General features: G+C 51.6%; 1 protein-coding gene across 1 annotated transcript; it reads left to right on the top strand.

Moving 5' to 3' along the window:
* Positions 1-94: 94 nt before the first annotated feature.
* Positions 95-10,825, top strand: POLR2F (RNA polymerase II, I and III subunit F). Its single transcript, XM_046012512.1, has 5 exons — positions 95-220; positions 1,734-1,803; positions 5,113-5,243; positions 10,079-10,150; positions 10,654-10,825. Exons 1-5 carry the CDS (start codon positions 201-203, stop codon positions 10,742-10,744), a joined length of 384 nt encoding a protein of 127 aa, XP_045868468.1. The 5' UTR covers positions 95-200; the 3' UTR covers positions 10,745-10,825.
* The last annotated feature ends 2,802 nt before the right edge of the window (positions 10,826-13,627 follow it).

Raw genomic sequence — 13,627 nt, 5'->3', positions numbered from 1 at the left:
TCTGGCTACCATGGTAACGGCCACACGGCTCTCGGCGCGTGCGCACAGTTACGGCTCAGGCCTGCCTCCCGGAAGTACTTGTCTCTGGGTCACGGCGCAGGCGTAGAGTACGCGGGGCACCGCGCGGGACTCAGGCGAGGTGTTTGAGGGTCTCCGCGAGGGTCTCGGGCGCCGGGCCGCGTCGCGTCGTTGCGGGCGTCATGTCAGACAACGAGGACAAGTGAGTGCGGGAGCTTCGGAAGGGGCGGGTGAAGCGGGAGCGTAGGCCGAAGGAGGCTGGGAGCCAGGCTCTAGGGGCAGTGTCTGAGGAGACTGCGGGTGCTGAGGCGGCGCGGGGCTGGAGAGGGGAAGGGCGGGGAGCCCAGAGTAAAGACCCGGCGAGAGGCCGGGCACGGAAAGGCCCGACTGGAGGGTCCAGAGAGGAGTAGTGAAAAGGACCGCAAAGATTTCCGCATGTGCGTGGTCGGAGGAGAGTCTTCTCTGAAGATAAAAATAGTGGAATCACGGGTGGCTGGGTGGCTCAGTGGGTGAGAGCCTGTGTCTTCAGCTCGGGTCATGGTCTCAGGGTCCTGGGATCGAGCCCCGCATCGGGCTCTCTGCTCGGCGGGTAGCTTGCCTCTACTTGTGATCGCTGTCTGTCAAATAAATAAATAATAAACAGTAATTTATTTTATAATAAAATTTTACAATAAAATAAATAAATAAAATCTTTAAAAAATAGTGGAATCAGCCTAAGTATGTTAGTCAGAACTAAGAACCTGGTGAGATCACCAGGGGAGAGTGTCATTAGGGATGAGTAGATGGCTGGTGACCCAGGTGTTAGAGCATTCTGGCATTGAGTGCTCCTGGTAAAAGAGGGGAAATCAGAGGAGACCGAGATGGAGCAGCCAGTGAGGTGGGGAACCCCAGGAGAGAGAGGAGGCCTTGCAGTCAAATGAGGAGAGTGTATTGAGTGGTGGTGGTGGTGGGGGAGCGGGGGAGTGGTCTAGCGGTCCAACTGATAGATCAAGCTAAATGAGAGCAAGAATTGTCGATTGGATTTAGCAGTGTGGCAGTCATTAACGAACTTGAGAAGAGTGCTTTTGCTGAACTGTGGAGGTGAAGGTCTTACTGGAGTGGGATTATGACAGAATGAGAAGAGAGGAATTGGAGACAGGGAAGATAGGCATCTCATGAATTTTGCTTCTAAGAGAAGCATGGAACTAGGACTCCGCGGGAGGTAAAAGAGAAGTACATTTTTTGTTTTTAAAGATTGTTTATTTGAGAGAGAGTGAGAGAGAGGTGGGGAAGGGCAGAGAGAGAGAGAGAGAGAGAGGTGGGGAAGGGCAGAGAGAGAGACAATCTTAAGCAGACTCCATGCTGAGTGCAGAGCTGGACATGGGGTTCCATCCCACAACCCTGAGATCATGACCTGAACCGAAACCAAGAGTCAGATGCTTAACTGACTGAGCCATCCAGGCACCCCTGTTTGTTTTTTAAGATGGGGAAATAACTACATGTTTACACGTTCATGACCCAGTAGAGAGGGAAACAGTGATGGAGAATGAATGAGTCCTAGCAAAATTTGTGGGCTGATGGGATAAAAATGAAGGAGTAAAATGGAGCGGAAGTTTGATTCGCTCATGAAGTAGTTACTTATTGAGCCCTTACTACATATCGGATGAGACACACATTTCTTCTTTCTTTGATTCTAGTGTGATGCTCCAACTAACTGATCTCTTCTTCTTGTACAGTTTTGATGGTGACGACTTCGATGATGTGGAGGAGGATGAAGGGCTTGGTGACTTGGAGAATGCTGAGGAGGTCAGTATTTAGCTGTGGGCTCCCTTTCTCTGCAGCCCAAGCTGCCGAATAAGCCATTTGGTGATAATTGCCCGATTGAGTGAGCAGTGTCCCAGTCCTGGGTGGTGGAAAAGTCCAACAGGGTGGGCCATAGCCTCTGGCTTTTGGGGCAGTTGGTTTGCTGTGGGTGAAATACTGCCATTCATTCAGCAAGCCTGTGTTGAATGTTTGTTATGTACTAGGTGCCCTATGGGCAGGGTTTATGTAAGGAGCCAGGGGGAGAATGACCAGGATAAAGCTGGAGAGGTAAGGGCCCACATCAGGCAGGATTTTCAAGCCTAAAGGCACTGGAAGCCCCTGACAAGTGTTGAGGCAGAGAGTGGCCCGATCCAGTGTACATTTTATTTATTTATTTATTTATATTTTTAAAAAGATTTTATTATTTATTTATTTGACAGAGAGAGAGAGAGATCACAAGTAGACAGAGAGGCAGGCAGAGAGAGAGAGGAGAAAGCAGGCTCCATGCTGAGCAGAGAGCCCGATGTGGGACTCGATCCCAGGACCCTGGGATCATGACCTGAGCCGAAGGCAGCGGCTTTAACCCACTGAGCCACCCAGGCGCCCCTCCAGTGTACATTTTAGAAAGGGCATTCTGGCCTCAGAGTGACGAGTGAGCTGGGGAGGTGCAGGAGTAAAAGAGACCATGAGTGTCTGTCCATCCAGGTGAGAGACCTGTGGCTTAGGCTTGGGTGCTCGTAATGTAGGTGATGACAAAATGGATGAAAGATATGTTGGTGGATTGGATCCAGAGCTAAGAAAGTGGGAGATGTCAGGGGCAACCCCCAGGTTTCTGGCTTACATAACTAGGTGGATGGGTTCCTAATTTCATGAAAGACATACAGCTTTCTGTCCTGTGACTAGTGGAGGAAGAACTGCTTTATGGCTCCTGGAAAGGGAATGATCCCTCAATTTTTTTAGACTTGGAAGCCAAAGCCCCCCTTTTTGGATTTTTCTCTTTCTGCATGGCATTCTGAGCTGCCTGTTCACTGAGTCAGAAACCTCCTCCCCATCCTCCTGGTCTCCCGATCCCTGTTCTGTTGGTTCTGCCTCCCACCCTGGTTCAGCCCTGGTTCTCTTTCTCCGTTCTTAGTGCTTCTGCCTTCATTGCTTTCACTCACTTTGTTGTGGAAATGATTTACTGGTTTTCCTGCCTTCAGTCTCCCTCCACGCTGCTCGATTTGCCATCCTGCTGCCAGAGTTTTCTTTCTTACCTGATTGATTACTGCTGGTCTTCCTATAGGGTCTGCTGCTGCCCTTGCCCCCTACAGAATAGTCTCAACAGAGCATCCATAGGGATACCTTTAAGTCTTTTTTTTTTTTTTTCAGAGTTATTTATTTGAGAGAGAGAGGGTGCGCTCGCGTGCACAAGCAGGGAGGAGGGGCAAGGGGTGAGGGAGAAGCAGGCTCCCTGCTGAGCAGGGAGCCCGATGTGGGACTCGATCCTAGGACCCTGAGATCATGACCTGAGCCAAAGGCAGATGCTTAACCGACTCTGCCACCCAGGCGTCCAGGGATACCTTTAAACCTTAAGTCAAATTGTGTCTCTCCTCTATTCAGAACCCTCATCCATGGGCTTCCCATCTCATACAGAGTAACTGCCAAACAGAAGTACAAGGTCCTCCATGCTCTGGCCACCTGCTTTCTCATCTCTTCTTGCTGTCCCTGTCATACTAGGTTGACTCCTGCTCAGGATCTTTGATCACCCTCTTCCCTCTTACAGGAGTGCTTTTCCTGTATGTATGTACATGACGTACGGCTCACCTCCCTCAGGCCTTTGTCCAAGTGTCCCCTCGGTGAGGCTTCCGTGACCATCCTATTTAAAGTGGTAGTATCCTTCCCCTCCTCCCACACACCCATCCTGGCACTCCCTTTTTTCACTTTCTGTTCTTAATTTTACTTATTTTTTTCTTCTGTTTTTATACTACAAACTCTACTTGTTAATTTTGTTACTACTCCTCATAATGTCAGCTCTATAGGGGAAATAATTTTTTTTTGTCTTGCTCCTCTATTTAAAGCACTTAGGGGGCGCCTGGGTGGCTCAGTGGGTTAAAGCCTCTGCTTTCGGCTCAGGTCATGATCCCAAGGTCCTGGGATCGAGCCCCGCATTGGGCTCTCTGCTCAGCAGGGAGTCTGCCTCCCTTCCTCTCTCTCTCTGCCTGCCTATCTGCCTACCTGTGATCTCTGTCTGTCAAATAAATAAATAAAATCTTAAAAAAAAAAATAAAGCACTTAGAACACTATCTGATACGCAGGTACTCAATAAATATTTGTTGACTTAATTTTTTGTTGTTGTTGTTATTTAAAAATTTCTCTTTATTTTAATAATCTCTACACCCAGCATAGGATTCAAAGTCCTGACCCTGAGATCAAAAGTCACATGCTCTACTCACTGAACCAGCCAAGGGCCCCTATTTATTATAGAATTTATCCTTCTACCTAAAACGCTATGCTCACCTTTTGCTCTAATGATACTTCCTAAGTAGTACATTCTCTCCGACCCCTGCGCTTTTGTGCATGCAGCCCGGCCTGCCAGAAATGCCCTTCTCTTCCTCTTGGCTTGGCAGCTCCTCCTCATTCTTCTAGTCTCAGGTCTCCTCTCTGGACGGTCTTCTGAACCCCCAGCACGAGTTCGATGTCCCCCACCTTCTTGTTAACTTCGTGGCACACTTGCCTCCCTTTGTAGCACCTGCTGACTTGTTTACTCATGTCTCCTCTGCTGACTGACTTCTTTGAGAACAGAAACGCTTAGCTTGCTGTCTTACCACCATTGTGATGCTGTTTGGCATATGACAGACGGTTAAAGTAATTGTTGAATGCGTGAGAGTGCGTGCACATTCCTGCCTTCACTTTGACTTCTTAGCCACCCGACTGTTGATTCGGTTGCCCTGTCTGAAGGATGGAGTGCTTGCCCCTTGCCTCCTGCTTAGAGAGATTTGTTGTCTGTGCTCCAGGACTTGGCGCACAGCTAGTGCTCTGGGACCCCCCCACCCCTATCTCCAGGCCGTCTGAATCCCAGTCGTGGTTCTTCTCTTTCACTAGGTCTGAGCCTTTGGCTAAGTCAGTCCCCACTCTGAGCCTCTAAAATCGTCACTGTCACCCTCACATGTGACGTCATTGTGAGGACTAAATGAGGTGTCGCTACCTGTAGCCGCATGAGTGCGTAATAAGTGGTGACGGCGGCGGCGATTGCTGTCATTGTCATCAGCCTCCTACCCCTCAACCCAGAACATACTCCCTGAGACTTTCTGTGTTTTCTGTCTCGGTGCCCAGGAGGGCCAGGAGAACGTTGAGATCCTCCCATCTGGAGAGCGACCGCAGGCCAACCAGAAGCGAATCACCACACCATATATGACCAAGTATGAGCGAGCCCGTGTACTCGGCACCCGCGCCCTCCAGATCGCGTGAGTGAATGCCCCTTCACGGTCTTTTCTGTTGGTCAGGCCACAGTAAGCGTCCCAGCTATCAGTGTGGCCCAGCAGGCCCCTGAAAACACTGTCCCTGCTCTCACCTGCTAAACGAGGCTGGTGTTGTCTCTGTGTGCCGGGCACTGTACTAGATTCCTGCCCTCAGGGAGTTTGTGATCCAGTGGGAGAAATAGAACATGAACATCTGAGAAGCCAAATAACAATACAGTAGCAACATAAAAATACAGAACTTGAGTGCCTGTCACATTAGTGAAGCAAAACAAAGGGGAAAAAAAGTGTGACTATAGGACGCCGTAGACCCTTGTGGGCCTGTTAGTCAGGGGCGCTGCAGGAACACCTGTCGGGCTTAAGGTGGTTCTTGACTCGAGGTGGACTGTGGCCAGCCCCAAGAAGGGGGGAGGCCCTCCATGTAGAGGCCAGGCCAGACCTTTCCTTTCTTCCAGTTTGGAGCCAGGTGAAGAATAACAAGATTCAGGAACTAGCCAGTAGACCAGTGGAGATCAAAGCTTCCGATGATTGTGTATTCACCCTCTCAGCCGTAGGCAGTGCAGGCCTCCAGGGGCTGTGTCTGCAGGGGCAAGCCTGCCGGCCAAGTGAATGGCCCTGAAAACAGCCTCCCTTGTAGGCAGGTGGCTTTGAGAAAGCAGGAACTGTCGACGCTGGGCTACAGGTGACAACTTTTTCTCCCCGACTCCCCTCTTGGGGGTGGTTATTCCTCCTTCAAGGGGAGGAGTGAATTAGGGGACAGAGAGAGGGCAGACACGTTATTGGTTACTCTAGTAGAATGTCTTCCCTAGGGAACGCAGGCTGAGGGAATGAACCCCCGACCCCAAACATCTTACAAGCTGGTGTGGGAAATGGTGGGTGTCTGGAGGAGTGGGAACTCTAAGTAGGGAATAGTGGGAAAATGTCTAGAAGGAAGAGCTGGAGTCAGCTTTGTGGAGTCCCGCATGCTGGAGGAGATTCTGGTCTGTGTTCCCTTCTTTGTTTTCAAACAGCATTGGGCTTTATCGCCTCTAGTTCTCTGGGGTAAAGATGATCACCATACCTACTTTGAGCAGGGTTTTATGGGTGGCCCACACTGTTCCTCACCTTCAGAGTAATAGACCTCTCTCTAGCCTGGTTGTACTTCTGGCTGGTCTGGGTGGAATTAGTGCTGCACTCACTGTGATAATTCTGATTATCTGTGGGTCAGGATCCTCTGGGTCTGTACCATCAATTACAGTAGCGACTAGCTACATGTGGCCATTTAAGTTAAGTAGAAAAAAAATTAATATTTTATTTATTTGTCAGCAAGTGCGAGCTCAAGCAGGGGAAGCAGCAGGCAGAGGGAGAAGTAGGCTTCTTGTAGAGGAAGGAGCCCGATGTGGGACTCAATCCCAGGACCCTGGGATCATGACCTGAGCTGAAGGCAAACACTTCACTGCCTGAGCCACTGAGGCGTCCCTAAGTCAAGTAATATTAAGTGAAATTAAAAGTTCAGTTTTTCAGTCTAATTAGCCACATTTCAGGTGCTCAATAGCCACACGTGGCTAGGGTCTCCGTAACAGATAGTGCAGATAGAGGGTCATCATTGCAGAACATTCCAGTGGGCAGTGCTTGTCCAGGCTAAAAATGATCCAGCAGAAAGAATAACATGAATTATTTTTCAAACAAGTAGAATGATTCTTTGCCAGCTTACAGTCTTTCCGCACTGACTGCAGTATTGGGCTCGCACCTGTTGGGGAGGGGAAGCTGACTGCAGATGGCCCCAGGCCCCCAGGCCTCCAGGCGTTCACCGCCTGCTGGGGGAGATGGCTCACAAGTCACCAGAACCCGCAGCAGCTGGGTGCCGTACTTTCCAGAAGGTACGAGGAAGGAGAGAAGGGAATCACTGCAGGGCTGCCTGGGAGAGCCCAGGAGGATGGGGGGAGAGGCGGGCGGTTTTGAGGGCATCCGTATCCCGGGTGCCAGAGACCGCACAAGGAAGGGCAGGCAAGCATGGATGGTGGTGGGGGAATGGCAAGTAGCTGGGGGCACAAGGCTGGAAAAGATGTCACCGGTGCCTTGAGTGACAAGTTCAGAAGATCGGCATGCATTTGGCGGGCAGTGTGGGGCGCTGAAAAGTTGGGGGAGGCAGACATTCAGTACACCACCAGTCCAGGGTCTTGCTTTGCTTTGGGAGAGAAGCTTGGTTCAGCTCAGTTGGGTCTACTGTGCTCCTTCTCTTTAAGGGCTGGGACACTGTCTGGTGGCTCCCCGCTTGCTGTAGGCCCTCCCACAGCCAGGGCTGTCACCTAGTACCAGGCGTGGGACCCTGCACCTTGAAGGTGCTGACCATTTCTTTGAATTTTTTGGATGAAGTGTCTCTCTGGGTCATTAGCACCACCTGGTGGCCAATGTTTACCACAGCCATTTCTTGAGGATTGTTGGCAAGTTTGTGGGGTCAAGTTTGTGGGGTCCTGGGTGCAGGACAAGATACCTAAGGGCACACTCGTGATTCCCACATTGTAGGCACAAGGCTGGATGAGTGGACTTGAATTATTAATATCTTGAAAGGAATAAGGTGTACGCGGATCAGGAAGTCCATCTTGCTACATATTTTAAAGCTTTAAATTTGTGGGAAGTTTAAACACTTGAGAGGGGATACAGGGAAAGTTAAACATTTGGTCTCTCCCCCTGGGAAATTTTCAGGGAGTAACAGATCAAAGTCATAATAAAATTAGTAAATGACGTTATGTAAACTGGCGGGTCTCAGATGCTATGATCAGATCACCTGGTGAGCTTTGCAAATGCAGGTTCTCAGGCTTCTTTACTAGAATTTCTATTCAGAGGGTCTGGAGCAGGCCCTGAGGGCCTGTATTTTTAGCATGTTCTCCTAGTAATTCTGATGATTATGGGGTTTGGGATCCATTCCTGTAAACCTGTGATGAAATCATGAATGGTGGCTTCGTAGAGGATAGAATTGGTGTTCCTCCCGTTCATTTTGAGAGCCTCTGCTGCTGGCCAAGTGTTGTGTTAGGACGTGTGGTCCCAGGCCACCAGGTGCTTATGGTCTAATGAAGAAGACTCCAGATAAGCAACTACCGTCCAGTGAGATTGAGAAGCTTATGTGAAATGCGGCAGGGCGCCGAGTAGGGATTTCCGGGGCAGAGGATATCCAGAGAAGAGAAATTTGAGCCTATCCCTGGCTTCTAGGGAGAGGAAGAGCTTATAAGAGGATGCAGAAGGGAGGCCCCAGGGTGTGTCCGGGGCCCCATGGGAGTTTGGTATGGTGGGAACGTGGGATGAGTACAGGCAAGTAGCGAGAGAAGGTGCTGCTTGAGAGGTGAGCAGACTGGGTTCTGCTGATGGCTGTGGGGTGTTGGAAAGAGGAGAGCATCTGCCCACAGGCCCAGTGTGGAGGTTGGAAGGGCAGGATCCTGAGGGGTGTTGTCTGGGCAGAGAAGGAAAATGAGTTGGCTGGGCCCTGAGGCAGGCCTGAGGAGTTGGGTTAGAACTAGCCTTTGGGTGGTCGTTCCTTTGTGCTGGAACACTCTGCTGAGGGGGCTAGGCTCGGGAGTCTGTGGAAGGCCCTCGTCCAGGGAGCCGACAAAGATGTCTTGTGGCCCAGTGACGAAAGCCTACATGTGTCCTGTTCACAGTACCTTTCTTAAGTTTATAGACATTTATTTATTTACTTATTTATTTTAAAAGTTTTTATTTATTTATTTGACAGACAGATAGAGATAGATAGCAGGCAGAGAGAGAGGGGGAAGCAGACTCCCTGCTGAGCAGAAAGCCCGATGCGGGGCTCAATCCCAGGACCCTGGGATCATGACCTGAGCTGAAGGCAGAGGCTTTAACCCACTGAGCCACCCAGGCGCCCCTGATTTTTTTTTTTTTTTTTCTTTTTTGAGATTTTATTTATTTGACAGAGATAGAGAGCACAAGTAGGCAGAGTGGCAGGCAGAGGGAGAGTGAGAAGCAGGCTCTCTGCTGAGCAGGAAGCCCGACGCAGGCCTTGATCCCAGGACCCTAGGATTGTGACCTGAGCTGAAGGCAGACGCTTAACTGACTGAGCCACCCAAGTGCCCTATTTTTAAATAATTTTTATTTTCTAAAGATTTTATTTATTTATTTGATAGGGTGTGTGTGAGAGAGAGCACAAGCAGGCGGAGTGGCAGAGGGAGAGGGAGAAGCAGGCTCCCCGATGGTAGGGAGCCTGACATGAGGCCCTATCCTAGGACCCTGGGATCACTACCTGAGCTGAAGTTAGATGCTTAAACAATTAAGCCACCCAGGCAAACCCCAAGTTTATGGATCTTTAGCTTATTAATGGGAGGTGTTACAGCATAGTGGTAGGGGCATGTGGGGTTCCAGTCTTGGCTCTGCCACTTACTGGCTGTGGGAGCTTGGGCAAGTCACTGATGTCTCTGTTCTTAGTTTCCTCCTCAGTAAAATGGGAATTATAGGAGTCCTCACCTCAAATGAGACCCTCTCTGGAAACAGAGGGGAACAGCATACAGTACTAAGTCAGCCAGTGTTTTTGTATCATTGTAGGCAAGTCAGGGCTCTTTGTCTCCCATGTTTGAGTGAGGATACTGAGATTTGGAGAGAAACGCAGTGTCTCTGGAGGCAGAGTTGAAAGCCTGTCTCCTGGTTCCCACTTGCTTATTGTAGTCACTGTGGCAGTGCCTCCAAACCCCTTCCCACCCCCCATGCTTGCCTGCCTCCCTAGAAGGTGACCTTTCTTGGGGAGGACTGGGGCGCTGATCTGACCCTCCTTGTGAAGTGAGCCCCCGTCTTCCTGCTGGGTCCTGCTCCCCCAACACGTGTCCCTGTACCTACAGGATGTGTGCCCCCGTGATGGTGGAGCTGGAGGGGGAGACAGATCCCTTGCTCATCGCTATGAAAGAGCTCAAGTAAGTCACCCAGACTGTGGATCACTCTTTCAGAGCCCTGGGAGGCACCCCTTGGGTTCTCTGCGGCACACCCCGCCCGCCCCCCCACCCCCCGGCTCGGGAGGTGTGATTCTTGTTCTTATAGATCCTTCGTTCGTGAGTCAGCCGCTAGGAAGAGGGGTGGGAGGGGGCAGGCACAGGGGGGTGGCTTTAATGAGACACGGTCCTCTCCTGTCTGTCATAATCTCCCTCTTCCTGCTGCACTTGGCTTGACCAGTATGCCTCCACACTTCTCTTCCTCATAAGATGGCCGAGCCTTTCCAGACACACTGTCCCACACTCGAGAATGCGAGAATGAGGGAAGTTTCTTTTTATTGTAATTTCTTTCCCACAAAGTGCCCTCATAGTCCCAAAAGGATGCTGCCCACACTTCTCTTTCGTGGCATTCTGCACACAGTCTGTCCCATCTGCTGTAGAACCGGGGCCACCAACCCTCGTATACTTGTGACTTCCCCCTGCCACAGGGCCCGAAAGATCCCCATCATCATTCGCCGCTACCTGCCGGACGGGAGCTATGAAGACTGGGGGGTGGACGAGCTCATCATCACCGACTGAGCTGGAGTCATCTTCCTGACTGTGCCTCATCCTATTTTCACATTCTTTCTACATGTAAATAATAAACTGTTCAGCCTTTTAGCCCGCTCTGCCTCCAGCTCTCTGATGCCCGCTTGGTCCTTCCCTGTTACTGCCCCGCTGCCTGGCGGGGACACCCATTCGTGTGGCCTTACTCCTCGTGGATCCCCCGCATCCCTCCCTCCATCTCCCCGTTCACCAGTGCAAAGGCTGCTGCGGGGAGACACCTCAGCTGCCTTCCCAGCAGACAGACGAGTCTTTGTGCCCAGGGAGCTGGTTGCCACGGAAACCCCCAATTTCCTTTCCAGTGGGGACTGGCTGCAGGGGCTTCTCCCTTCTCAGGAGTATCACAGAGCAGGTCTCATCAAGCCACCCATTGTTTCCTGAGGACCTGCCTCGAGCCTCTTATCGTGGGCTCGGATCCCCTTTCAGGAGCTAGTGCCCCAGCAGGAAGCTTAGGGATGCAGTGATCTCCCGCCCTCCCCAGGCAGAGCCCTGCTGGGCAAGGCAGCAGCTGGAGCAGGGACCGAACACCTGCCCACCCCTGTCCCCACTCTGTCCCCACTCCTCAGACCACTGTCCTCCTTGGCCTTCTGGTCGGCCACACCCATCTCCTCTCCTTCCCCACCCCTGCAGGATGTCCCTTTCTTCTGTATAGGGCCCGTGCTCCTCCGAGGCCTTGACTGGGATGACGGTGGGCCGGGAAGCAGGGCTCCCGGGTTCCAGGAGTGACATGAAGTCGACACTGGCGCTTCCTCTGTCCTAGGTTCTGGGTCCTGCTCTCTTCATCCTGCCTTACCCAGCCTGCAGTAAGACCAATCAGGCTGCCTCCTCCCTCCCTGGGGGGACAGGGAGAGGGTGTATATCGACACCCACAGAGAGGGAAAGTTGGCTCCCTGAATATTCCAGCCTTGACCTCCATTCTGCTGCCAGCTCCCCTTCCAGGAGGAACAGCGGGCTTGCCCGACCTCTGCAAGAGGCAGGACCTCCAGGGTGTGTGTGCCGTGGACAGAGTGGGAGTGACAAGTGTCCCCAGGAGTGGGAGGGGTGTCTGCCTCTCTGGAGAAGGGTTAATCCAGGGAGCCCTGGACTCAGCACCCCCTTCCTCCCTCCTCCAAGCCTGTGGAGTCCTTTAATCAAGTAGGGTGCTGAAATTCCAGCTCTGAAATGCCGCCTTTGTGCTGGCGTCCAGGCGGCCGCCCCGGAGTGCGGGGTCACTTTCTCGGCCCCGATTCTCTAAATGGTCTCTTTGTTCCTGCTGGGCCGCTCAGTATCAGATGTGATTAAAGGGAGATGGGGTTTGGGCGGGGGAAGAAAGAAGGGAGTGAGAGAGGGAGTAGGGGTTAACCCTTAGGGGATAGGGTGTAGGGGAGATGGAGGAAGGGGTGGCTTTCCTCCCGTCTCCCCCTTTCCAACCTGCTCCCGTTTCATGGAGTCAGTCCCTTGCTGCTCCGCTGGTCAGGTCTGGGCACAGCTTCTTCAGTCCCTTCCAGAAACATCTGGCCCCATCTCTCCACGCACGGAAGCCACTGCCTTACTGAGGCCCAAGCACATCCAGAACCTTAGGTCTAAGCGGGCGAGCACAAGCCAGGTCTTCCAACTTCTCCGAGGTCATTTGTCCTCTCTGGGGCCATTTTTACCTCCTTCCATATCCCCAGTGACTTCCCAGTCCATTGCCATCTCTTGAGAGGCAGGGTCCTGGAGTGGGGGTTTCATCTCCATGTAGCCCCTCCCTTCTGCCCTGCCGGCTCTGTCCACAGCTCCACTGAGAGCAGGAGCAGTGAGCACCTGGAAATGGACTAACAACCTGCTTGGCAACAGAGGGGAACGTCTGGGTTATAAAACTTAGGAGCACTGAAGGTTAGTCCTCACCCGTCCCTGACAAGATGAGTAGAATAGGTTGTTGCCTATTTGAGAACACAGAGGTAAATAGGAGATCCCGGAGCTAGCAGAATTTCTAAGAATATTGCCACATTAATCCAGTTTCCGTTTCTCAAAGGTTAGTAGTCTGGTTGGTCTGGTCTGGTAGGTTGGAGGAATGCCCACAGATAGAGCGAATCTTGATTTCAACAAGTCACCAGGCGGTCTCTCCGAATAGCTATGATGGGGAAGGTTGTACTCGTGGTAATACAGTCGGATTCAGAGTTGACTGGCCAGTCCTTCCCTCAGAGTGTAGATAATGGAACAGATGACGGAGAAGCATTTGGTGGTGGATACGGGCTTCTCTTCATGTCAACCTGTTTTATTTGTGACTTGAAAAGGGATATTCAAGTTTGCAGATACATAAAGCTCAGAAGGAGCATCAATAAGTTGGATTCAGAATTCCAGGACTGAGTATAAGTGGGAAAACAGTCAAATCCAACAAGACGAGATCTGTCAAAACTCAGTATAAAATCCTGCCTTTCGCCACAACACAACAAAAGAAAACACCAGAAAATAGCTTCTATACAGTTTGGGGTGATCTGACTTGGCAGCAGTTATATCTGTAAGAGCAGGGCTTTGTAGTTACCGCTAAGCCTCATGGGAGCCAGTGGCTGCGGCTGACGTTGCCAGAAGAACCCGCGTGACACAGCTTCCAGGTGGGAGTGTGGCCAGCCCGGGGGACTGTGCTACTCGGCGCTCCCTGCCCCACCCCAGGTCCCGAAGAGGCAGTGAGGGGCTGGAGCCTGCAGGTGGAAGAAATGGATAAGGGAGCTGGGGACGCTGGGCTAGAGCAGCGGGAGAAGCATCACTCCCGATGACTAGCAGACTTGGGGCCTGCAAGCTGTGGGCAGGGTCAATGTCTCATTAGCATCAACGTCTCACAGTTTCAGCCGCCCATTTGGAAAATAGGGATAACGAACGGACCTGCTTGGTCCTAGGCCT

The sequence above is a fragment of the Meles meles genome, chromosome 7 (assembly GCF_922984935.1).
Source record: "Meles meles chromosome 7, mMelMel3.1 paternal haplotype, whole genome shotgun sequence".
NCBI classification, from domain to species: Eukaryota; Metazoa; Chordata; class Mammalia; order Carnivora; family Mustelidae; genus Meles; species Meles meles.
The sequence above is the reverse complement of the archived record's forward strand: the minus strand, read 5'-3'. Positions and strand labels throughout refer to the sequence as shown.

Excerpts from the sequence above, each read along its gene's own strand:
- POLR2F (XM_046012512.1), top strand. The coding sequence starts at position 201 with ATGTCAGACAACGAGGACAA. Across the intron at positions 221-1,733 it reads ATGTCAGACAACGAGGACAA|TTTTGATGGTGACGACTTCG; the intron begins GTGAGTGCGGGA and ends CTTCTTGTACAG. Across the intron at positions 1,804-5,112 it reads ACTTGGAGAATGCTGAGGAG|GAGGGCCAGGAGAACGTTGA; the intron begins GTCAGTATTTAG and ends CTCGGTGCCCAG.